The sequence below is a fragment of the Phocoena sinus genome, chromosome 5 (genome assembly GCF_008692025.1).
Source record: "Phocoena sinus isolate mPhoSin1 chromosome 5, mPhoSin1.pri, whole genome shotgun sequence".
Classification (NCBI taxonomy): domain Eukaryota; kingdom Metazoa; phylum Chordata; class Mammalia; order Artiodactyla; family Phocoenidae; genus Phocoena; species Phocoena sinus.
In genome coordinates, this window is record NC_045767.1 from 27,365,265 (window position 1) to 27,391,281 (window position 26,017).

General features: G+C 36.2%; 1 protein-coding gene across 5 annotated transcripts in view; it reads right to left on the reverse strand.

Moving 5' to 3' along the window:
- The window catches only part of ANK2 (ankyrin 2), a 574,287-nt gene that overhangs the window by 129,723 nt on the left and 418,547 nt on the right, over positions 1-26,017 (reverse strand). For all 5 annotated transcript variants that reach the window (XM_032631821.1, XM_032631822.1, XM_032631820.1 and 2 more), the window contains 8 exons: positions 22,519-22,617; positions 18,294-18,479; positions 14,714-14,812; positions 12,938-13,036; positions 5,834-5,932; positions 2,898-3,095; positions 602-700; positions 338-436 (listed from right to left, as the gene is read on the reverse strand). In XM_032631821.1, the coding sequence (XP_032487712.1) occupies positions 338-436; positions 602-700; positions 2,898-3,095; positions 5,834-5,932; positions 12,938-13,036; positions 14,714-14,812; positions 18,294-18,479; positions 22,519-22,617 (978 nt within the window). The remainder of the gene's footprint in view (positions 1-337; positions 437-601; positions 701-2,897; positions 3,096-5,833; positions 5,933-12,937; positions 13,037-14,713; positions 14,813-18,293; positions 18,480-22,518; positions 22,618-26,017) is intronic.

Genomic DNA, 26,017 nt, shown 5'->3' on the forward strand with positions numbered 1-26,017 from the left:
CAGAGGAGCTTTTAAAATGTATTTTGTTTTATAAGTGTATTTAAGATGCATGTTCAATTTATCTGCACCAGGAAGCTGACACAGTCTTATTCCACAGCTTCCATTTTATTACTTTCTAAAACATTTCTTACCCTATGGAGGTTCCTCTCAGCGACCTTCTAGCAATTATTTCAATAATACGTTATCACGGGGGCTCTTCTCAAAGCTCAGCCACTGAGCTTTGATCACACACACACACACACACACACACACACACACACACACACAAAACATCCCTACACACCCACACGCTTCCTCTCTTTCTCCCTGTGGTTATTCTGACCCAAGCCATACTCACAATGTTAGTGACATCTGGAGAGGCTCCATTCTGCAGCAGAAGTAGGACAATGTTCAAGTGGCCCATGAAGGCAGCCACATGTATTGGTGTGAGGCCAGACTGCGAAACAAAGCGACAGCAGTTTTACTCCTCTGCACCGGTGGGGGCTTTGGGGCTTCTTCAGATAAATAATGCTTGAGTGAAGAGGACAGAAGATGGGCAGAAGGAAGGGGAAGAAGGAGTAAGAGAAGGAATGTTTCGTGACAAGCTGAAACATTTTTCTACCTCTGTTATAGCTTGGATTGAAGCCCCATATTTCACCAGCAGTTCCATGACTTTGATGCGGTTTTTCTTGCAGGCAATGTGCAGTGGAGTAAAACCATTCTGTGCAAAAGACAATCAAGTTAGTTGAAAACATGCAGAAATGATTCTCACACAACTCCATGCTGGCACATTGCAGGCAGTAATGTTACATCCTCATGTAGTGCGACCATTTCTTCAAGTGCTGTAGGTGTTGGATTTAGAGAGAAAGTGGTGGTGTATTCCTGGAGGTTCTGAACTTGGTTTGTATGTGGTGGGCAGGTACGGCATTGTTCGCGTGGTTACAGAGAAAACAAAAAGGAAGAAAATTACATGGGTGGGCCTACTCTTCCAAGAAGGAAAAAACAGAGGCAATTATACTTTACAAGTTCTAAAATGTTTTAAAGTATACTGATTGGTCAGATTATGGAATGGCTTAAAGATGCATCAAAGATAAGCATGTGTCTTTCTGATGATGAGCTATTTCTTAAAGGGAAAAATCATTACCTGTTTTACTTCAAAAATCTAAGAACATGACTATAATAAATGTTTCAGCCTAGCTACTATTTTCTTTAGGGAATAGGTGTTACAAATTAACAGAAATTGTTATTTGTGTTGATAATTTTTTTATATCCAGAAGTTATGTTTATATTAAAAAGTTTTTATGAGGAGTTGTTGCATGTTAGTGGAAATCATTATTTATGTTGATAATATTTAATACCCAGAAGTTATATTTCTTATATTTTAATATAACATATTTTTTATAACTTATGTCAATCACATACATTTTGTTTCAAAAAGAAATGATTATTAAGTTCCCAAATATTTTCAAAATAAGTATGGAGAATTTTTGGAATAACTGGAAGAAGGTATCTCTTAGAAGCAAAGGAATGTGGAGAAGTCTTTAAGGTATTTTCTAACTTTCCATACTGAGCTAATGTGCAGCAATTAGGGGAAACTACATAAAAATTTGTTAACTAGCCCCATGCTTAATCCTTATGTGTTATATTTAAGTATTATATTTTTGTCTGAACAATGATGTCTCTACATAGAATCGTATCTATTCTGCTAGTTAACAATTTTGCATGTCCCAATAGGGACTGTTTATCAGTCAATATTTTTCTACACTAGCAGTTCTCAGGAAAGCATATGACTTTCTTTAACCTAATGACATTACTGTTCACAATATTTGTTAAGTAATTTCCCATTTATGAGCTGTGTAATAAGCCAGATATAAATAACTACATGTATGTGCAGCACTTAAAAGATCTGCAGTGATTAGAATGTGATATTTACATGCTTATTGACCACTATCCAAATGAAAATGAGTACTTTCCTCCTTATAAGAAAATAAATATCCTTACATAATGGCACATAAACCTAAAAGTATAGTTGCTTCCCAGGCAATAATAAATAAATTGATTCCAATGGAAATTTTCTAGTAAAAATAAGATTAATATTTGCTAATTCTAATGACATTCTCTTAAATATTGATTGTCTAAAGACTAATTTAACTTACATAAACCATTTAACAAATAGAAAAAAGGGTTTGCTTTTAGTTGGAGAATTAAGAAACAAGAGGCATAAATTAGTACATGTCTAATACTTCCAATGATTATGGTTAAAATATAAGTGAAGCAAGAAGATTTATTCAATATTAGAACTTGGGAGAAACACAAGCTGGTCTAGGGACAGCCTCTTGCAGATTTCTCCTGAGCAATTCCTGAAATAGTTTATATAAAATGCTTCCTGAAGCAAGAAGACCCTAAGCATTACTTCTGCATTAGCCTGTGGCTGAGTAATCAGGTCAATAAGGAATATCTCCAAGTGAATTCTTCACAGGCTTACATTTTATATTATCTTACGTAGTAAAATCTATTCGCCACTTTAAAACTTTCTTTGTCAAAAAGAAATTAATAAAGTTCAACTTTTTTACAATTTTATTCTGACTCTATATAGAGGTGTCTAGAACTCACTTGATAATTGCCTATTTTTCAACTTCTATATTCCGTTTAAAAATGCTATCACTCCAGAGGTTTCATACCTATGAGTTGCTAATTATGGAAATGTTACCTTGGTGTTCTCTTAAATCTATCCTTGCCATCATTTAATAGCAAACTGTGAAGGCATGAAGTAGGCAGGCGGCTTGTGGGAGGTGACAAATTTAGAATTAACTACACATCTATAACCATGCACTGCTGTGCCTACAACCATTGGTCAATCAATGCGGGTTTGCTTATGTCGATCTGTATTCAGTTAATGTGGACTGGGCTAGGTTTACCAGGGCTCTGGCGTTTGGATTGGCTCTCTTGTCCAGAAGGAGTTTGGTTACACGGTAGTGACCACAGTGTGCGGCAACGTGGAGGGCCGTCAGGTAGTCCAGGGTGACGTCATCAACAGGCGCCTTGTGCTGGAGCAGGTGCTTCACACATTCCACGTGGTCTCCTTGGGCAGCCATGTGAAGCGGAGACAGCCCATTCTGCGCATCAAAACCAAACCAAACCAAGACCACATTTTAGTCATTACTTTCAGATTCTGAAACACGACAAACAATTCTTGATCTCTGGAACCATTGGCAGCAGAGAAAAATAATTTCCACTTGATACCTAAACATACAGCAGATTATGTTTGGCAGAGAGGAAAGATAAAAGAATGTTTAATTTCATAACTGTGATATTCTTAGGCAAAAATTAACAGGTCTTTCATGAATGAATATATAGTACGTGTAGCAATTCAGTTGGCCCACAATTATCAGGGCAATATTAGATGTACAAAAACAAGTAATAGCTGATGCTCAAATTATCTGTATCCAGTTCCATACATAGAAATCTACATTCAATTCATCTCTCTGCATGAATTTCTTTACTTCTCAATGGTGGGGAAAGTGGATGCAGGAGGAGCAAGTGGGTGGATCAGGGAGAGAAGGAGACTTTGATCATCTCTGAGATCCACACTGCTCGGAAATTCTTTTTTCTGTCATGAGGCGTAAATTGGATTTGGTGAAAGCAGTCAGATAAGAGCTAGAAAAGTATAAGGCAAGTATGGACCATGTGTCAATGACCTCCCAACTTTAAAATTTTGAGGATAATCTAAATTTATCATCATTGATACTGCCAAAAACAGCTTTAGACTTAATCCTCAGAGAAGGTCAACAGCAGGGATACAAGACAGCCCAGTAGTTCACTGATAATTATTAGTCTAGGTGAGACTCTCATTTTTAAAAATTTAATAAACAAGCTTATAGGAAAAAGCGAAATTAGAAAATATTTGCCCATTAAAAGAAGGGGACTATTGTCCTTTCTTACTAATCAATGCAAATACAGTCACTAGAAAATAACTGTTGACCAAGGATTTAGTTTGGCAGTCATTATATTCAAAGAAGCAGAAACTGTCTGGATAAAGAAGCCAGAATAGGCCAAAGGCCCAACATTCTCAACCAGGAAGGTGATTTCAACAGTGTAGGACAGTCGCAGATTATGCAGCCACAGATGCTTTATGCTGTATGCTTACATATGAATGCTTTATGCTGTAACCTTATATGATGCTTTATGCTGCATCCTTATATATGAATGATATTTGATTTTACAAGAAGGCCATTAAAAATGTTCCATCTAGGTAACCCATGGTCTTCATTAGTGATATGACAATTACTGGCAGATTCTGTAGATGAGATTATTTTATGGTTTGTGCAACAGTATATCTACCTACCCTCAATTTGAGATGGGCCTTTTACTGGTTATAACATGACTAGTCTGAAATGTTGTTATTTCCATTTAAATTTCAATCCGTTTCCTCAAGAAAACTTTCCATAATTATCTTTGCATGACCCAGCCCAAAATGTTACATTTTAAAGACAGATCTCTACAACATTCTCAGTATAGGTATGAGAATAAAAATAATGCAGATGATTTATTTCTCATCTTCATATATTTCTGATTTGAAGCCACCCTTTCATGATCTGCGTGGCACATCCCTAAAGACTGAGTTCGTTCTATACAAATTTTGAATGTGTGGGCCAGTTTTGCTCCAAATGATATCAACTAAATATTCAATTAAGATATAACAAAAATTTAAAAATATTTGCTGTGTTTGCTGCCTTATTTTTCTCACCTTACCCTAGTAACAGCATCAGTTGATATGAATCATGTTCAGGGGATGGGGGAGATGAAATAGGGGGAAAATATTAAGACATGTCCCTTGTCTAAATTTTTGTTGTAGTTAAGGATCCGAGGGTTGTTACATGTCCCATTAAATAACTCTGTGTGATTATCTTCAAATTTCGTCTCATGATATTTTCTGGTAACCCAAAGAAAACCTCCAACAAATCAGCTCATCACTTGGTTTCTATCTATATGGATAAGAGTTTTCCCCATGGTTGGGCATGTTGATGAAATGAGACAAAAAATACTAGATGTACTGTGCCATAGAGAACAGTATGCTTGTTTATTGGTTCTTTGTAGCTGGTCTATTCTAACTCATGCTTTCCACATCACCTATTAATCCCAATTATAATCAACCAACACCACCGGTGAGTAATTCTTTCTACTAGTATTGTCTAAGAGATAAAGATTGGAGAGCCAAAAGACTTATCTTGTATTGCTACTTGTGCTTCTTTAAAAGACAGTTTTATAACAGACAGTTTTTATATATATTTTATAGTCATCTCAGAGAATCATAAAAATGTAGACTAATAAAATGTAAGAAATTTCTCACTTATATATAATATTCTCATTCACGTATAATAGAGTAATATTTACATTTCCATCTGCAGAGAGAATAGCAGGTAAAAATATAGAAAGAACTTGAAGTTATACATTTAATACATCTTAATGCATTTTTTTTTTTTTTTTTTTTAATATTTATTTCTTTATTTGGTTGTACCAGGTCTTAGTTGCGGTGGGCGGGCTCCTTAGTTGTGGCATGCGAACTCTTATTTGCAGCATGCATGTGGGATCTAGCTCCCTGACCGGGGATCGAACCCAGGCCCCCTGCATTGGGAGTGCAGAATCCCATCCACTGCGCCACCAGGGAGGTCCCTTTAATGCATTTTTTTATTTTAAATAATTTAAAAAGTTTGATATCTATTACTCTTTCCTTGAACACAAATATTGAGCAACTAGAATATGCTTGGCTGATGCTTTGATTTCAAGAAAAACAGAGATTATCAAAAAAATGTCTTAAAGAGTTTGTTGGATCCCATCTTCCTCATAATCTCACCTTCGTCCTTGCCAGCAAGGGAGCCCCCCGCTCCAGCAGAAGCTCCACCACTTGGTCATGTCCACTTCTTGCAGCGCAATGAAGGGGCGTCAAGCCATCCTGCCAAAAGAATGAAAGATAGGCCTGAGTTCACTTTTTTTAAAAAAAACAAGATTGCATCTATTGCCACCTTGAAGACAGGGTTTCTGAAACTCAGCCCTAGTGACTCAGTAGATCAGTAATAGAATTGCTATCAGTTAAATAATTAAGAACAGTAAGAGAGAAAACAAGACAGAGATCTCGGCAGAGAGAAAGAGAATGAGAAAGACGGAGACAAAACAGAAAGAGGGAGAGAGCAAGAGAAATCCCATGTGTGGAAGTTTAATGTAAAAAACACCGTGGCTGGTCATGTGTTTGCAAATTTAGGAAGATGGAAAAGCAGAGGGTGTTGCATTTGTTGAACGTGAAAGCCCTACCTGCCTGGAGCCACACCCAGAGATTATATTGTTATACTATTTTCCTTCTGGTTGTCCTAACACAACTCCTAAAAATTCTTCTTAATCTAATTTGTCTATCTTCTCTCTTGAATTACTATTATTTTCATAAATTCTCCTGAGCTCCCTGAGGCTCGTAAAAGGGAAGGGTTATTTTTTCACATTCTTCTAAAGGTTTCCACTCATATTTTTCATCATTTTACAAAATACATAATTATTTTTCAAAAATTAAATTTAGGGCTTCCCTGGTGGCGCAGTGGTTGAGAGTCCGCCTGCCGACGCAGGGGACACAGATTCGTGCCCCGGTCCGGGAAGATCCCACATGCCTCGGAGTGACTGGGCCCGTGAGCCATGGCCGCTGGGCCTGCGCGTCCGGAGCCTGTGCTCTGCAATGGGAGGCCCAACTGTATGTTATGCTATTTATAAAACTTTCTGACCCTGATAACCTCACAGGTAGTTTCTGATTCTAGAGCAATCTCCAAATACCTTCTGTCTTTTAGGTTTTATCTCTCTTTAGAGCAATCTCCAAATACCCTGTCTTTTAGGTTTTCTCTCTCTTTAGAGCAATTTCCAAATACCCTCTGTCTTTTAGGTTTTCTCTCTCTTTAGAGCGATCTCCAAATACCCTCTGTCTTTTAGGTTTTATCTCTCTTTAGAGCAATCTCCAAATACCCTCTGTCTTTTGGGTTTTATTTCTCTTATTCATGGCCAAAAAGCAGAATAGCTGGAAAATATGAGGCAAAATATAAGAACAATGGGCAAGAAGTGAAACAGAAAATAAAATCATGACTACATAAATTAACTGGTGATTTCAGACTTAAAGGACTGTCTCAGGGAAAGAGGTTGAGAAGGTAGGTAGCGGTCTAGAAAATGAGGGATGACAAGCAGTTAAGAGGACTTTAGAAGCTTCTGATTTATCCAGAACTCTAATGGACCATATCTCTGAGTTATGCTTTCCTCCTAATAAATATAATTCACCGGGATTACAACACTCTTCCCGATCCAACATTCTGGGATTCCTAAGCTAGCTATCTTCCATTTGCCCTTCCAGATCCATCCTCTTCCCTTCTCCACTGTTTCTTGTCAGCTGGTCTGATCTCTCTCGATTGTATCAGTGGGCTACCCTGCCCTCTGGCTTCTGGTTGGGGCTGGCCAATGGGATCTGCAGCAAGACAAGGAAGCAACTCCCTGAAGGATCTACTAGATCTGGCTGTGACTCTTTGCCCAAGGTTACGCTCCTGCCAGAGCAGCCTTCTCCATACAATTTTCTCCTTTGAAAGGATGGTAACCTCTTCTACTTCTCACCTTTCAGGTCTAGGGTTGATAATGAGCCCTGCTGTTAACTAGCCCCAAGGATACCCCGCTATCCCTTGTGCCTCCCCTTCAGTCCAGCCACAATGGTATAAATAAGCCCTTTAATAATCTCTATTCAAATTATCAAATTTGAGTGTGTCATCTGTTTTTGTCTAGGACCTTGATGATAATTATTCCTTGCTTTGTTAAACCTATTTAGCCAGTATTGAGATACTAAATAACCAAAACAGACCTTGCAGTTTTGGTTACCTGGGAATTAGCATGAAAAGACTGTCTTTTGAGAAAAAAGTATGTAACTACTGTAGTTGGGATGCCAAGTTATTTTAAAGTTTGCCAAAAGGAGCTTAAAAGACAAACTGTGCGGGCAAAGTGATTAAAATGATGATGCTTTTGTATCTTGTCCTCAGTGCCCTATGGTGGAAACACAGAAACAGCATTGGTTGCTATATAAGTGAAATAGCAGTTAGATACAGCTTGATTTCTCAAACATATTCTTCGTGGGAGCTTCACTGAGATCTAGAGTTTGAGAAATCCAACACAGCGAATGAAGGCATGATGTGCACAGTCCAGCGGGTAGGCCCTGGAATCACAGAGCTCTGGGTGTGAGTCTCAGATCAGCCCATCATGGGTGAAGCTCTCTGAGGCTCAGCTTCACGATATTTCAAATGAGGATGCTTTTTCTTACCCTGTTTAATTTACAGCCTTGTTTGAAAAATGAGGGGATGCTGCCTTACATCATTTTTAAAAAGGTAGAGTATTGTTTTCTATGGATTACATGAAATAGTTATTGGGTAATCACGTTGAAACCTCTAAAATGCTCTCAGAACAACAATAGGAAAATATGGAGAACACTTAATAAACCCGCAAGAACATCAAGTAACAATAAGGATTAAGTAATTGGGTCTAAACCTTACAGTTTAGTGATGCAGTTTATCTGCTCTTAAAAAGGATATGTGAGTTATATCAAATTCAAGTTGCCCAACATGCTCAATCTGGGTAGATTTTGGATATTTTCTACAAAGGGCAGTGTCTCATTATTGTCCCCCATAAAATCTTTATCAAAAGGTTTTGTATTCAAGAACTTTTTAACTTACTCTTTTAATTTAGTTTTTACTCTTAGAGACTATGATCTGTTCATTATCTTTTTTTTTTTCTTTTTTTAAATTCTTAAGACTGCGTTTGAAGTTTACATTTTCCTCCCCTCCAGAGTCCCCTTCCCTGTGTTCTCTCTTTTTCTTCCCTGGAATCAGTTCAAATCACATGGTGATGTCAGTAATTCTTAAAGGGACACCATTCATCTAGCTGGTAACCCACAGCATTAGCTTCTTACGACCATTTCTTTCCTTATCTTTTCCTCTCTTCCCTCTCAGCTTAGATTATTCTTCCAGCAATGTATCCTGAATTCTGTGTACTAATATAGGCTCTGCTAATTACTAAGCTGTGTGTCCTAGGTTAAGTTATATAACTCCTCTGGAACTCATTTTTCCCCTTGGTAGTCTCATTTCTCAAATGGAGACCTCTATATTTTCTCAACAAGAAAATAATAATACTTTGTAAGTTGTTAGGAAGATGAATTAAGATGATATTTGTATAGTACTTAGCAGGGTGCCCAGAACATAGTGGGCATATGACAACTGGTAGCCACTATTGTTATTATTTTAATTATTACTCCTAATAACAAATAGCAAGGGTGATCCCTTTTTCTGATGTATTGTTTTTCATTCATCATCCTTTAATGTTTTTTGTATACTTTTATTGTTTTCATTGAAATATGTATTTCAATATTTTAGCCATAATCCTTATAGGAAGTATTTCCACATTTAAATAAAAAATAAGTTTAGGGCTTCCCTGGTGGCGCAGTGGTTGAGAGTCCGCCTGCCGATGCAGGGGATACGGGTTCGTGCCCCGGTCCGGGAGGATCCCACATGCCGCGGAGCGGCTGGGCCCGTGAGCCATGGCCGCTGGGCCTGCGCGTCCGGAGCCTGTGCTCCGCAACGGGAGAGGCCACAACAGTGAGAGGCCCGCGTACCGCAAAAAAAAAAAAATAAGTTTAAAAATAAAAAATGAATAATGCCTTTAATAAAACTTGAATTAATAATATAATTTTAGCTCTAATGTTTCTGTTTTAACATTAAAATGAGGTTTTCCAGATACCAGAAAACCAGGGCTCTGGTGAAAATGTCTCAGAGTTTCACACTAGATTCTAGTCAATGATGAGAATGCCAATGAGATGCAAAATGTCTCAGTGATTGACATAGTGCTGGTGAAAGTGGTGGAGAAACTACGGGTATGATTTTTTTTTAATTACCCCAAAGCCTTTATATATCTTGCTCTTCTCCTAATAATGAAAACATTACAAGTGAGAAAATAATAAGACCAAGGGAAAATTTTTGATGGAACATACTAAATTTAGAATGTTTATGACTAATTTGACGGCTAGGGGAAATTGAGACCTCTGTGAAAAAAATGAAACAATAATATTATTTGAAATTCCATATAAAGACACACTATCGTGCTACCTAAAAAGATAGTCAAAAACAAGTATAACATTTTTTAATTTAAAAATATATTTTTAAAGGACAAAAGAAAAAGCAAACCATATTCCCTTAGTAATCAAATATTATAGTTCCAAAAATATATATATATTATAGTTCCAGAATTGGCCTCCTGATTCCAGACCACAGTACTGCATTTCAGTATTTACCTCCTACTTGATTTTACTTTTGGTAAGAAGGATACAGGTCTGATAGTTATAGCCAAAACTGAAAGAACCTAACTGTTTTTAAAATCCTACTCCTTATTGATGAGGAAGTATTTTCACTTACAGGGAAAGGCTCAGCAGCACCTTCATTATTGTGACTGATCCTTAGGGTGCACTGGAACCAGTTTTCACACACTAGTGAGAGTCAATTTTTTGCACATCTTTTCCCAATTCTGCATTCAGTGATACCATATTGGTAGCTCCAATTTGCCATGGTGAAAGTATGGAAGTATTTACACCATGGAAATCATCAAAGGCAAAGGTTACAAATCAGAGCTTTTTATTTTATTTTTTTGAAGAGCTGATTATTAAATTTTTACCAGTATACTGCTAACCTAATCCCTTGGGTACTGTTGATTTGCATCTCTGAGTAAAGGGATATAGTCTGTCTTGTTAACTACTGTTATCTCTAGGGTTCACAACACCAAGTAGGAAATCAATAATTATTTGTTTAAGGAAGAAATGAACAGAATGTCCGTACAATGTTTAATTAGAAAATCCATTTTCACTTTATAAATTCTTGAATGAAATTCCATTTATTTGCTATATCTATCTAAAGGCTACACCGGATGAAATACAGTCCAAATATTCCCTTCAAGAATAATTAACCAAGGCTTACATTTCATTGCTAACTTGCTCAAGGACAATTAGTTAGTGGCAGAACTAGCATAAGAATCCATTTCTCTCCATTTCTTACTACTCTTTCATGAAAAAACAATGTCTATTTGGAGTTAGACTTTTAAATTATATATGCAAATGTATGTAGGGAATGCAAATTAGAGCATCTTTTAAAGAATAAAGCAAATATTGTGACGATCAATAAAAACAAAATCAATTGCCTCAATAATGAATGAATACTCCAGAAAAGCATTAATAAGAGCAATGTGCATCCTTAAGACATTGACCAAGATAAAAGTTTTTTGCATTTACAAAGTGCTGTCTTTCCATTGGTCCTCTCAATTATTAGAGAGTCTCAAGAGAAACAGAAAGGTGAGTGTAAAGGGACTCATTATGTTAGAAATGTACTTAAAGGAGGAGGTACAGAAACTCCTTCCTTTAAATATAGAGAACAAGTAAGCAAAGCATGCAGCATTATATATAATTGTTCCAAATTCTGCACACCTACAGCATAGCAAGGGAAAAGGCATGCCATCAAATCAAAGGGTAGAAACCATATAAAACTCTGATGCAAAGACAATGGACACCAGAACAAAGATCTTGATAGACAAAGCAAACCACTCCAGAACTCCCACATGATAATATGACACAAGTGCTCTGGACCAAATGTCTTAGAGAAATGAGATTAAGAAAGCAACATTTCCTGAGGTCATTAAAACCCAAAATGTATAGTCTGCGACTGGTGTAGTTTCTAGAAGCTCAAAGATGATAAGGTTTACTAAACAAAATATTTCTTAGCCTCAAGATTTGCAAGGTAATTAAATTAGATCCTTATTCCTTGGACTATGAGAATGCAAAGTCCCAGAATTAAACAAAGTGAAGATAAAATATCACAAGGGACATATTCTATCTACTAACTTCCACAGACTTCTTCCACCATATATTTCAAAATTTTATATAATAGGAATGTTTAAAGTTTTACTTAAGTCTATGATTAATCAAGTCTACTCCAGAGAATTAATATTAAAGTACAATACTAGTTTAGTTTAAGCAAGTAATTGTGCATAATTTCCATTACATAATAAAAAATTATGAGTAGCTAAGTAATTTACTTAATGCCACTTAAAAAATACCTAAGAGTTGATTCTCAAACGACCCTATGAAGTAGGTAGTATTATAGCCTAAGCTCAGAGAAGGCAAGTAAATTGCCAATGTCATTCAGCTTGTAAGCAGTAGAAGCAGGCTTTGAAATTAGGTAATCTGCATTCAAAGTCTGCACTTACAACAGGTGTACTGTCCTGCCTATCTTATTATTTATTTGTTGGGAGTACGTAAAGACTCAGAATTATATTTAACTCAACAAGTCTGAAATGAATGAAGGGTACTGCCTCTTAGCCAGCTGACATGAGTAAAAGTGCAACATAATAACTGTATGCCTTTTTTTCCGTGAGCATAACAGGAGATCTCCTGCTCAGATCCCTATAGCGTAGCCACTTAAGAAAAATGATTTAGGAGCTGAAAAGTTCGAAGAAAAGATTTTCAACATGTATTAAAATATTTTACATAAACACCACACTCTCATAGCTTAATGTATGCAAATGAGTTTGGGTTCTTGATACTTACAGCTAGCCAAATCAGAGATGAGTAAGTTCAATCTTTGATCTTTGTTCCATGAAAATCAATAAGCAAGGACTTGAAAAAACTGTCTCATTGAGAGAGGCTAGCATTCTGTTCCTCCAGGCACTTATGAGCAAATATTAATTCCACTTTACATATGATGTGCAACCTTTAAATGCTGTATGAGGTTTAAATCGAATCCAAGAAAGCAATTTCCTTGAAAACACATTGCCTGTGTTTAGGGACTGGTATTTTAAAGTGTCTGCTAAAAGAATACAAAAAATAATAATGGTAGGAAATTGAAAGAACAGAGACACTCACCCTGGTTTTGGCATCGATCTGACCACCACGATCCAGTAAGAGCTTCACCATGTTTGTGTTTCCCCTTTTGGAAGCCACATGCAGAGGAGTGATTCCATTCTACACCGTGGAAAGACCAAACAAGAGCATGTTGGGTACGACAGGGCATGATGGTGATGGCTTCATATCAGCACAAAGGAGATTGTGACCTATTTTGTAATTTTATCTGAGGTTTCTATGGTTTCAATGCTTTTGATTTTTAAGGAACAAAAAAAAGCACACAAACCACAAAGCACTGTAGAGAATGACAAATGGAATGAAACTGCATAATTAAGTTAGTCAATAACTACAACATATGTACTGAATGTACACATCACAGTCAAGAGACAAAGGGAGCACTTTGGCATAATACTCAATGGAAACAAAATTTCAGATCCTACCTAGATAGAGCCCTAGGCTAAAGACTATCTTTCTTATTATAACACTTATGTACTTAAAGATTCTGGGATCCTAAAGTTTACTATGCTTAAAAAGAGAGTACACATATACATATCAATACCCAATGGAAAAATGATTCTTAAAAACACCTTCTTCAGAATAATTCAGTATGAAAAACTTGAAAATAACTCAATGTAGTTTCAGAGAAGAAGACTTCTAAGGACAAAAATACTATATACATGAATTATATGTATTTCTTTCCTTGGCTATCATATACCATCATTAGGTCAAGGATGTATACCTGATTTTTTGGTATGTTATGATTTTGCAAATATTCAAGTCCTGCATTTACTGATTCATATTAAGTACACTGAGTTTTATAATTGTCATGTAAGTGAATTCTTTCCAGTGAAAGCATACCATTAAAACTATAACACAACATAATGTTTTTACTATTTCAGTAAGACTCCTCATATGAGCAAATTCTCAATTTATTAAAAAACAAAATCCTGCGACTTCCCTGGGTGGCACAGTGGTTAAGAATCTGCCTGCCAATGCAGGGGACATGGGTTCAATCCCTGGTCCGGGAAAATCCCACATGCTGTGGAGCAGCTAAACCCGTGCGCTGCAACTACTGAGCCTGTGCTCTGGAGCCCGCGAGCCACAATTACTGAGCCCGTGTGCCACAACTACTGAAGCCCGCACGCCTAGAGCCCGTGCTCAGCAACAAGAGAAGCCGCGGCGATGAGAAGCCCGCGCACCGCAATGAAGAGGAGGCCCCGCTCGCTGAAACTAAAGAAAGCCCGCATGCAGCAGCGAAGACCCAACATAGCCAAAAAAAAAAATACCTGTCAAATTGTATGCCCTATAGTCACTCTTAGGACATACTCTATAAATGTAGTTATACATTTTATACCTAATGTTTTAACAGTTTAATTTTTTATCGACTTGAAGCTGCTTGTTCATGGTGTGACCTTTAAATGTAACTGCTCATACTGATGTCAGAATCAACATCTTCCTTATTGCAAATGATTTGCATGCATGTGAACTGACACACTATTTTTCACATGTTGGGTTGTGACGACTTCCTGTGATTTGAAGGGAAAAAAATGGAAAATCTAATATCTCCAGCACAGATAAATCCAGGTAAGGAAAAGGAAATAAAATCTTTATCATTGTTAACTTTTACTTTAGTAAAATGCCAAATTCTCTGGTGGTGCAGTGATTAGGACTCCACGCTTTCACTGCCAAGGGCCTGGGTTCAATCCTTGGTCAGGGAACTAAGATACCGCAAGCTGGGCCACATGGCCAAATAAAATAAAATAAAATAAAATAAAAAGAAACTATTTTAATCCATACCCTGGCTGTGAAGTCCACAGCAGCTCCCCGGTTTAGAAGAAGAGTTGCCACATTGACGTTTCCATAGTGGGCAGCGATGTGCAAAGGGGTGAAACCACTCTGTGGAAAGCAAAGAAAATGACAGTCAGTAAAGCACTTCACCTCTGTATGTTGTAGTCACTGGATTAGAGAAGAAAATCACATCTACCTAATACGTGAACAATGCAATTCAGATCATAAATGCTTTATAAGACTTTTTAAGTTTCAGTGCTATTATTTAAATTTAGTGGTAAATAAGTCAACATATAAACAGGTAAATAAATAGCCTACATTTCTTGGCAACATTATTTCCAATTACATTAACAATTTATCTATTTATGAGATGTGTTATCTGTATGAAACCATGTTTCTTGAGTTGATTTAGCTTTAGAACAAAACGATATGATTAAACAGCATATTTTTTCAGCCATAGTATGAATAAAAAATGTTTTCTCCAGAGAAAATCTCAAAACTTCTATTTTTTTCATTTGTTTGTGTTTTGGTTTGGGTGTTTTTTAAAATGAAAAACAGCATTGGTTGATGTTGTATCTTTGGAACTATGAAAATATTGTGAGAAATTCTTACAGAACATATACAATTCATCTTACATCATTTACACTGTCCTGACATTTCTATCCTCTTTAACAACTATGTTTAGTCAGACTATATTGTTATAATAAAAAAAAAGTTAAAAAAAATTAAACAATATACTTGGAATTAATATGAATATAAAATAAAGAAAAAAATTAAGTGGAACCCAATTTTGAATGTTAATTAAACCAAACTTTATCAATAAAATAAGATTGATGTAGAATAAAATAAGCAAGTTGAATCAATTACATGAGCATTAGAGAACAGTTTACTATCAGAATGTTTTAAAAATGAGTCTGAAAATCTTAAATGGAAGAAAAGCATATTTCCTTTCTTTGTTTTTCTAATGAAAATTTAGTTAGAAATCTGCCATTTTCACAGTAGAAGCATATTAATTCTTTTCTTATTAAAGTATGAAAAGAGGCATTATTCTTGCTCTCCATAATATTCATTGCTTAATAAAAGATTATAGGAAAAATAAACACTGTTCCTGTAAAACTGGATATCAAATCCTGCAGTTTTGAGGACATTTTGCATTGTTTTCTTTTATTTGAAATGAACTTTGATGTGTATAATACTGTTTCTAAGAAACATTATCTAAATCACAACCATTATTTTTCTATTCACTTGATATATAGATTTTGGTGGCTTTATTTTTAAAATGGCCTAAAGAGGCATTCAGATACCTTAGGTAATAGAAATTCCTCTGTGCTATCAGCCAAATTAGCTGCAAATAATTTCTGACTGTAGCAAATCAAGACACAAAATAAGAATAGTAACTACCAATCCAAATCCTACTCTTGTGGTCATGTTATTTTTATTTTGTGTCTACATGATGGCAAATACTAATGTCAATATAGAAGAAAAAAAATCAGTCTACAACTTGGTTGTTATTTTATAAAATGTCAAGCTTTAGTATTTTAGGAAATAATTCACTACATGTTTTTCATTTTTATCTTGATATTTCCTGTCACCCAGTTATATCCTGAATATGCATCTTTTATTCAAGTTACAATTTAATTTCAGAAAAACATAGTGACTGCTGATGAATCATTTTCAAATTATTCAAGTATAATAATATTATTTTTCCTATTTGCAGAAAAAAAACTAATTTATCTTCTGACACAGCCTCATTGAAAATCCATGATGATGCCTCAGGCTGTGACTCTTGGATCAACAAGACGCTGGTATAAGCCCCTCAGAGGAACTTTTCCCTGAATAACCTGGAGGTGGAAGGCTCAGGTCATCCTCCTACAGGACTATTGATGGAGGGGTTTTCCCTCTTTGTTATTCTATTGTCCCCGAAGAAATATTTCTAACTCAGTCTGTATCTACTCAAATAGCTGCTTTCAGCATAATGATTAGAGCCAATACTGCTTTAAAAAATGTAAACGATTACCAAAAATCACCTACAAAAGAAAGGTATTAAAATCAGTAATTAAGATATATCAATTTGTATGATTCCAGTCTTGAGCAATTTCACCAAGCAGTTGGGCTTTTAAAAAAAAAATCTGTGACCTAAGTTCCACACACAGATATGGAACAGAAGAAATGATATGAATAATTCAAGTATATTCACATCTCAATGGGTAAATTTGTCAATAAACAAGATATTAGGTTTAGAAATACACTACTCTCGGTAAATACTAAGTGTGAATGCTCAAAACCCCCATAGGCCCACAACCCAGTGATCATATGAGATGTTAGTCTAAAGAATTCCCTCAGCAAAGTGAAAATCAACCTACATAAGCAGTCGCTTGCCTTTGAAAGTTAATTTTTATAATATAGGTTAATTTTTATAATATACTTTCAATGTTTGTGTTAGTGCCTCTTATACCACACACACACACACACACACACACACACACACACACACACTCTCTCTCTCTCTCTCAGAGGCTTCTGAACCAAATACTCCTGTTGATTTTGTTAACTGATGGGACTTATTTAGGTATGTGGAAAATAGATGACTTCATGACAACTATTGTAAGAGCAAGATAAAAGTAAATGCTTTACTCATGATAGGCTCAATATCATTACTGATTATATACAGTGTGGTAAAAAAATAAAGACAGAATAGAAGGGCAACTGCAATTAGGTAAGAGGATGAAACAGTGGCAGAGAAACCTTAAATTTCACTTCACTAAATTCTAAATGGAGAATTCTTATTAAGAAAGGAGGTCACATCTCTTATTGGCCAAAAGTTAATAATAAAGCTCACTTAGTAAAATACATATTACGGAAGAGTCTTGTTTCATGCTCTACTCTAATAAGCTACTTAACGTTTCACTGATTAAATAATGCTTCAAATACATGCTATATTAAAATTTTTGAATTATCTATCCACTTGCCTTAATTATGGGCAAAGTTTCCAAATTAATTAATTTCCTAATAATGAAATTCCAATCATTAGTATAAATTAGTGAGCATTTATTCTAATTGGACAAAAAATAAAATAAAAACAAGGTATATTTTGATATAACCGCAATACTGTACCTCGGTTGTCCTATTCACCATCATCTGAAGCGGTGTGGTGTGGGAAAAAGAGGGAAGATATTACACAGTGCAAAATTAAGGAAACAATCAATCTGTTCTCTGCAGTTGAATATACCGTTCCAGCATGCCAAAATGCATTCTACTGAAAAAAGACAACTATAACATTATACAATTATATCTTTCTAATTCTGCTTCTATTATTTTTTTTTACCACAAATAGAAATAGAATGAATAAGCAGATTTCTAAAAAACTGAACCTCACCTTTTATAGAAAATTATCTTGAGGTTTTTTTCTGTTTTCTTACTGTACTCAACAGACAGTCCCCTTTTTTTCTGAAATACCTCTGAAAGTAAATTATCTCTTTTGATGACCAGAAGTAATTTTGCCTTATCACCATGGCCTACTTCTTTATCATCTCCCAGGAGGAATCTGGTGGCCGAAGAGTGCCTTTCCACAAATGTATGAAGCTTTTACCTTGGATTGTACGTCAGCGTTGTGATCGTTCTGAAGCAGGAGTGCAGCAGATTTGGTGTCATCTTTCCTAGCTGCAATATGCAGAGCTGGCAGCCTTACTTTCCCTTTGGTGTCATTCTCCAAGAGGATGGCCACTGCCTGGTTGTGTCCTTGCTGGAGTGCCACCGCTAGGGGCGTAAAGCCATCCTGGTAAAACAGAAGAAAAAATCTTCCATCAACTTTTGGAAGGCTGGGATTCAAGAAATAGTGCATCTAATTTTCACATTAATGATTAAGACTGACAAGAAAAATGAAAGGATTAATTATTACTGTGAAGATTAAAGCAAATTATCATCACTTGTTGTACTATGCACTGGCTTCATCAGATTTTTTTAAATACCCATTCTATTTATTTTTTAAAACATCTGCATTTCCTAACAAAGCATAATGCACACAGGATGTATTCAAATGTGTTTTGAATATGAAAATAAAAATTAGAACCAACCCTAAGTAATGCCTGCTTATGGAAAGGAAAATGTGGGAAGGATAGAAATAATGGAGAACAAGTCTGACTGAGAATCAAAGATATGGTAGCCAAGACAGGGAAATAAATTACATGATTAACTATGCAAGGTGCTAAATATCTCACAACAACTGTTAATGGAATGGTCTGTTACCAATTAATTTGGGAAGTTTAGGACATAATATGATCTAAAATTCTTTGGCAAATAAGGCTAATTCATTAAGTTTTCACTTAGTTGAATTGTATATTATTTAAATCATTTAGATATAAAATTGTGCTAAGTAATGTAAAGAAAATCAGTCTTTCAATTAGAAACTTAACAAACAATTAAAAAAATAACAAAGATCGGGGCTTCCCTGGTGGCACAGTGGTTGAGAGTCCGCCTGCCGATGCAGGGGACGCGGGTTCGTGCCCCGGTCCGGGAAGATCCCACATGCCGCGGCGCGGCTGGGCCCGTGAGCCATAGCCGCTGGGCCTGCGCGTCGGGAGCCTGTGCTCCGCAGCCGGAGAGGCCACAATGGTGAGAGGCCCGCGTGCAGCAAAAAAAAAAAAATAACGAAGATCATCAAAGTTAGAGGAGCCTTAGAGGTAGATGGATAACCACATTAGAAAAATTAGAATCTATGTTTTCTCTCTAGAAACAAGTATTCAGCAACGGAAAGGTGATGAATAAGTAGAAAAAATATACGTATATATTCTAGGCTCTGTTAATGTGAAAACCTCCTTTAATTCACAAAAGCTTGAAAATAAGTCTCAGAGTTAAATGTTTCCATTCACAGAAGAGATGAGGGCAATTGGATATGGTACATCTATTGAATATATTCCAGAGACAATGATAATTTATCAGCATCTAACTACTCCATTTGTTTTCAACAGTATTTTTTTAAAAGGTAACTGTAGACTTCGGAGGCAAAATCATTTCCCTCAAATGCATCATATCATATATGCACTACCACAGTAAGAGTTGAATTTTTTAAATTAAAATTGAATTTTAAATAAATACATTACTTAACGGAATGGAAGAGTAAAGCATGTAGTGTTGTAAGATGAAAGAGAGTAGCCTAAATTTAGAACTTTGTTTGGCACAAATTAAGCCCTCTGTGAAGGAGGAAAGAACAGGCTCATTATCATGCACACATTTAATTTGATTCCCCCCTGCAACACTGGGATAGTTTATATTAAAAGAATGTGAACTTTATTTTTTCTTAGAGACAAGGCATTTGCTGACAGCACAGAACCTAATTAAAAAGTTTTTAGCCTTCAATTTTGGTAACATTCAGGAAGAAGGAAGAAAGCAGAGAATTATAAAAATGGTACTGGACAGACAGAGAACTCCTTTGAGAGAATTTAACTTTGGACCTCCACCACATGGATTTCATTCTAATCTACACTTCATGGGAGAAGGGTAAAGATTTGAAATGATTTTTTGAAGTACCTTCACCAACTCTATGAAAAGGAAACCTATATTAAAAATCTGTAGCTTAATTTTTCATCATTTATTTACCAATGCTAATTGCTATAATTACGGGAAATTTCAACACTTTAAATATTTCTTTTCAAACATGAGTTTCATTGCCATACTGAATGATCTCATAATTATCTGATTTTTAAAGTGGTCACAATGTCTTGATTAGTAACTAAGTTTTGCAAATTAGGGCTACTAATGGGTTCAGGGTAAGTGTCTTCTTTAGGTATATTCATACGTGTACATACAACCGTAGAAGGTATTTAGCAATATAGCCTGAAGATCAGATAGTAATCAACCATATAGCCCTATGAAGATGTTATTCATTCACAGAATGATAGACTAAAAGGGAACATGCCAAGATTTTTCCATTAGTGTATTTCCTGATAACCATTCGGGCCAGTGGTATGGAATTAATCAACTAAGTTTATACATATCCAGTCAGGGAAAATTAATTTTACTTATTTAAATGATTAAAAAACAAAACAGATATATGTTTGTTTAGAGGCATATATGTGTCTAAACTAGGATTCAAAACCTCATGTGATTTACTTGCAACAGTCATATTTCTTTGTGGAAATAAGAGACAGTTTTAATTCTCTGAGAATCAGAGTGTAACACGGACTCCACTGAGGCAACATACATAAAAGGGTATTTCTGGAAGCAGAGTGAGATGCTACAAGGGTCCAGATCAGAGGAGTCTTGAGAAAGCTGACAATGCTGTCAGGCAGCATTTCCCTAAATCATACACTAGAAAAGTCTATTTGGTGAGTAGAACACTGTAGTGTAAAGGTTTCTCTAGATAAATGATTCTGCTTTCAAGGAAATAAAATAAAACAAATGCATATTTCCATGGTTTGGTACATTTCTCAGAGGTCCTAATGCAGAGATATAGTCTCGTACTGTTATCCAAGCTTTGCCTGAGGATATTCACGTGCCACTCATTGACAGAATTAATGTCTCAGAAAGTCATAAAATCATAATCATAAAAATCACGCTGTACTCATGTGGTAAGAGTGTAAAATCTGTGTGGGCTTAGTAGAGAACGTGAAATCGTTTCATACTAGGCAGTCGTGTTTTCCAGTCATAAACAGGAAATGTGGTCCCATTAATAGTGATGTCTTGGGATTGTTTTTAACTAATGAGAGTAAGCTGTCAGAAAGTTATCGCCAGGCTCCATAAAAAGTTTTCTCTCAAAGGGCCTGGACATGAATTTAATAGATTATAAATGACCTCTCTCCACAGTGCAGGGTAGAAGGGATTTCATGGTTATTTCACCTAAAGACTTAATTGTCCAGAAAGGAGGCCATATTAGACATTAAAAGTTATCAGGATAGTTTCTGGGTGACAGCCATCTATCTACCAGTCGTCTTTCACTCCAGGGCAGGAGTTTTAAAATTTTATCAGTGGAGCCACAGAACGTGAAATAGGAAAACTAAAGCCTGGTTGCTTTTGGGTGAGGAGAGGCATGTCCCAATGGAGCTCTCTTCCCCTCCTCTCCTGTGTCACCTACTCCCAACCTTCTAGTGGCCCCTGAGGCATTTTCTCCAAGCTCTAAAGCATCCTAAGCATCACTTAAAAATCACTGTTCCAAACAATCACTGAACTCCCTCCTTAATCTGCTTAGGCAGAAATGAGAAGGAAAATACAAAGTAGGTTCGGCTTATTGGAGAACACACACACGAAAAGGAAAGTGATGCTAAGTTGGCCCATTCCAACCCCTTTTTATGCCTAGATGGCCTGAATGTTTTGAGACTGGATTGATTTTGAACATTCTATTCGGTTGTTGCCATAATCAGTCACACAACCACATGTCATAATTTGTACTTCATAAAATATGAACAGCTTTCTGATGACATATTTCTCATGAAATTGTGTGAACATAAATAACTCTGAATTCTTGCTAATCATTAAAAAACTTTCCTTTAAGGAATTGCATTAGATCCTAACAAAGATAAAACAGTGATGAAAAGAGATGGATAAAATTTACTATAAATTGATTTTAGAATAGTATAAAGCTCCCAAAAGCTAGAGAATGGCAAATTGATGGAAGCGTGATTTCACGTAAGAATAAATTGACATGAATCCCAAATCAGGGCATAAACTCATTGAACTGTGTGCACTGGGTCATTCGTTCATGGCCACTGTTGTAGATTACAATAGTAACATGAACACTCGTAGGATAAAGGTAATGGAGACCCTTTGCATCTGGATACAAAGAACATGGACATTAAGATCAAAGAATTCAAGTGTCTTACCTCAGTAGCAGTGCTCTGATTAGCTCCATTTTCCAGCAAATATTTTACAACATCAATGTGGTTCTCTTGGGCAGCCATGTATAAAGGAGTGAAGCCATTCTGAGGACAAACAGTGAAAAAGGTATCTTCAACCATTTATAAAGTTTAAACCAGGGAAGAATACAGGACAAAGAAAGAGAGAATACTGTGAAGCAAAACTCTGAAATGGTGAAACATACAGCATACCTTCACATTGAAGAAGTCATACATGCATTTACCATCAGAAAACTAGACAAATCAAAGTTAACCAATTCCCACCCACAATTTTTGAAAGAATGAGGAGAAAGGGAAGAAATATCCCCCTCATTTCCTGCCTTCATTTCAGCACCAGAGATTCACATTTCTTATCACCCAACACTGTGTTAAAAACTAAAGATATTTAGTATCTTAATATCTATATAATTCCATAATATATATCATTCATTATATATAATATCTCTATAAAGATATCTGTAATATTTATGTAGTATCATCTATATTTATCAATTCATAAACTATTTAAACAGATGATTATCTTGAATATATACATTTCAACACCCTTAAAAGTATAAATTATTACTCATATCAGAATAAGCTGAGAGATTGCAAAGCTGATTGAAAACTTTAAAAATCTGTATTTCAATGTTCTGCTTGAGGTAGCATGATTTATACTGAACATCTTTACATTACTTTTTAAAAGCCATTCTGAAATTCTATCATTCGTTAATTTTCATATTCAGTTATTCAATTATTTAATATAAATCCAAGCACTGGTAGCTGGGCCATCACTGGGAAACACTAATAAACAAGACAGACATCTGCCCTCATGGAGTACATACTACGGTAATATGATAACGTTATGTAGTCAGTTTTTTTTTTTTAAAGCACTGAAATTTTGTAACATGAGTTTGAAACTAAGTATAAACTGGCATATTTTCTTTTCATTAGAACCTTTGCAATATATAATACTTCATTAAGGTAAAAACCCACAGAACTTTATTTAAAAAAGAAAACTTGTGAAATAATTCATCAACTCTCAAAACATAGCATTCTCTTAAAATTATGTCAGAGTCTTAAAGACAGCTGATTACTTTAAAAATTCCACCCATTAATGAGAATGAGTAAAAACATAGATGAAACTTCAGGTATTTCCAAAAATTTATAAGGAGAGAAAAATTTTTTTCTTTTTTGAAAAATTCTTCTGTATACCTTGTATAAGTGTGGAAACATTATTCAAAATGGTCAAGATAGAGCAAAATACAGAGTATACAAGTAGAACATGAAAAGTAACTTTAAATTTCATTACAAAAGAAAATCTGTAGGTTTCAAATGATGGTGGAAAATTTAAAACTAAGAAACATTACAAACGGAATGAACTGACAATTTTGTAGGATTCAGGAATAACTTGCTAGCTGGAGAGCATATTTTTTAAAACACAGAAAACAGGTGAAACCTTGTGTATTTTAAGAACTGAAGAGGTGGCGGAAGGATGGAATTAGAGATTCAAAGGAAGGGAAAGCCAGTGAGGATAGTTAAAAACAATGAGTGGGTGTGGAATGGGGCTCTTTCACGACAAGTAAAAGGCAGGGATGCAAAAAGAACTTTGAACAGAATAAAACAATTTGCTTACGTGTTTCCCTCTGACAGAATCTTGTGTGTAGATCAGAAGAAAGGGAAATAGACTGTGGTTACCAGATGAATAGGGGAAAGGAGAGATGTGCCATCCCTAGGCTCTTGTCCTGGGTCCTAAACTTTAGAGAGACCTCTTCTAGCTGAGCTGGGCAAGGGATCCAGAGGGCCAAGGGGGCATGCCCATCCTGACCCTGCAGCTCCCCTGCTTCCAGATCACACACCAGACATGAAACCACCCAGAGTTCCTGCCCACACAGCCCCAAGTGTGGTTCCAGCGCTGGCTCAGATTTCTTCCTTGGGTTCATCCTCCCAAGGGTCCACAGGTAGGCATACCCTATATTAGGCTGAATAACGCCCCCAAATATGCCCACATCCTAATTGCCGGAACCTGTAAGTGTTACCTTAATGGTAAAAGGAACTTTGTAAATGTGATTAAGTTAAAGATCTTGAGATGGGGAGATTATCCTGAATTATCCAGGTAGGCTTGATATAATCACAAAAGGTTTTTATAAGAGGGAGGCAGGAGGTCAGAGAGAAGATACCACACTGCTTCTCACCTACAGCCTCAAGTAGGAACCAGAAGTGCCAACACCTTGGTTTTAGCCCTGTAGGACTGCTTTTAGACTTTAGACTTCTAAAATTATACAAGAATAAACTTGTGTTATCTTAAGCCACTGAATTTGTAATAATTTGTTACAGCAGCAACAGGAGTCTAATACACACTCTTAGAGTCGTTTGTGAGGGAGGGTGGAAGTTAGGAGATGAACAGAGCTTGAACGTTCAGGCTGGGGTGTGTACACCTTTACACATGATGCGCTTGTGGTGTGGATGGAGCAGGGGATGAGGAGAGGAGAGGGGCCAGAGTGCAAAATCAGCCCCAATCCTGCATGGAACGAACTCCAAGGTTTCTAAGAAGTCTAAATTTGGACCTATCTTATTGCTAGAAAGATATATTTATCAAGGTAGGAGGATAGGAGAAACTTATTTTATAGTTTATTAGCTTGATATATAGCTTTTAGTTTTAAAAATATACTGTAAGTGGACCTCTTGTGCAGTCTTGTCCTGGGCCCTGCAAGCATTAATGGTGGGCTAGAGTAATAGAGAAAGAAAAGGGAAAATATAAAAAATAGAGAAATGTCAGGGCTGACAACATATAGTATCTGGTGGGGAAAGGGCAGTGACAAATGGTCAGGCTCTTGGTTAGAGGGCATCAAGAATACCATGTGCTCCTTGTGCCACAACCTCAGCATGCAAGGGCTTCCAGCAGAGTGGGATGCACGTATAAAGAATGATAAAAATAAACATGATTTATTGAACTTCTGCTCTATGCCATTCACTGTGGGAAATGCTTTGACTCTACTGCTTCAAATCACCATGACCACATGCCCCGGTTTCCCCAGGACAGTCTAAGTTTATGCATAGTTATCTTGGAGTAATTATTAATAGTATCTCAGTTTGGATGATAAATTAAATGGCACAACATCATCTCTAATCCTTAGAATAGTGCTGTAACATTGGTATTATTATCCCCATTTGAAATAAGGCAGCTGAGGCTCAAACACTTAGGTAACTTGGCCAAAGTCTCCCAGCTAATAAGTGAACTGGAAGTGACAGATAGGAGCCAGTACGTGGACAGCCTTCTTCCCCATAAAGGAGTTGGGATTTGATCATGTGGCTGTGTGGTTCGCAGCCTGGCTGTGTTATAGAATCTCCTGTGGAAACTTGTAAGAATGCCTAGGGACCACCTTGCCTCTCCTGAATTGTAGTCTCCATACATGAAGCCAATGTACATGCATTTTTTAAAAAAGCTCAATTTTAAAAACTGACCCAAGGACATAGTTTTAGGTGA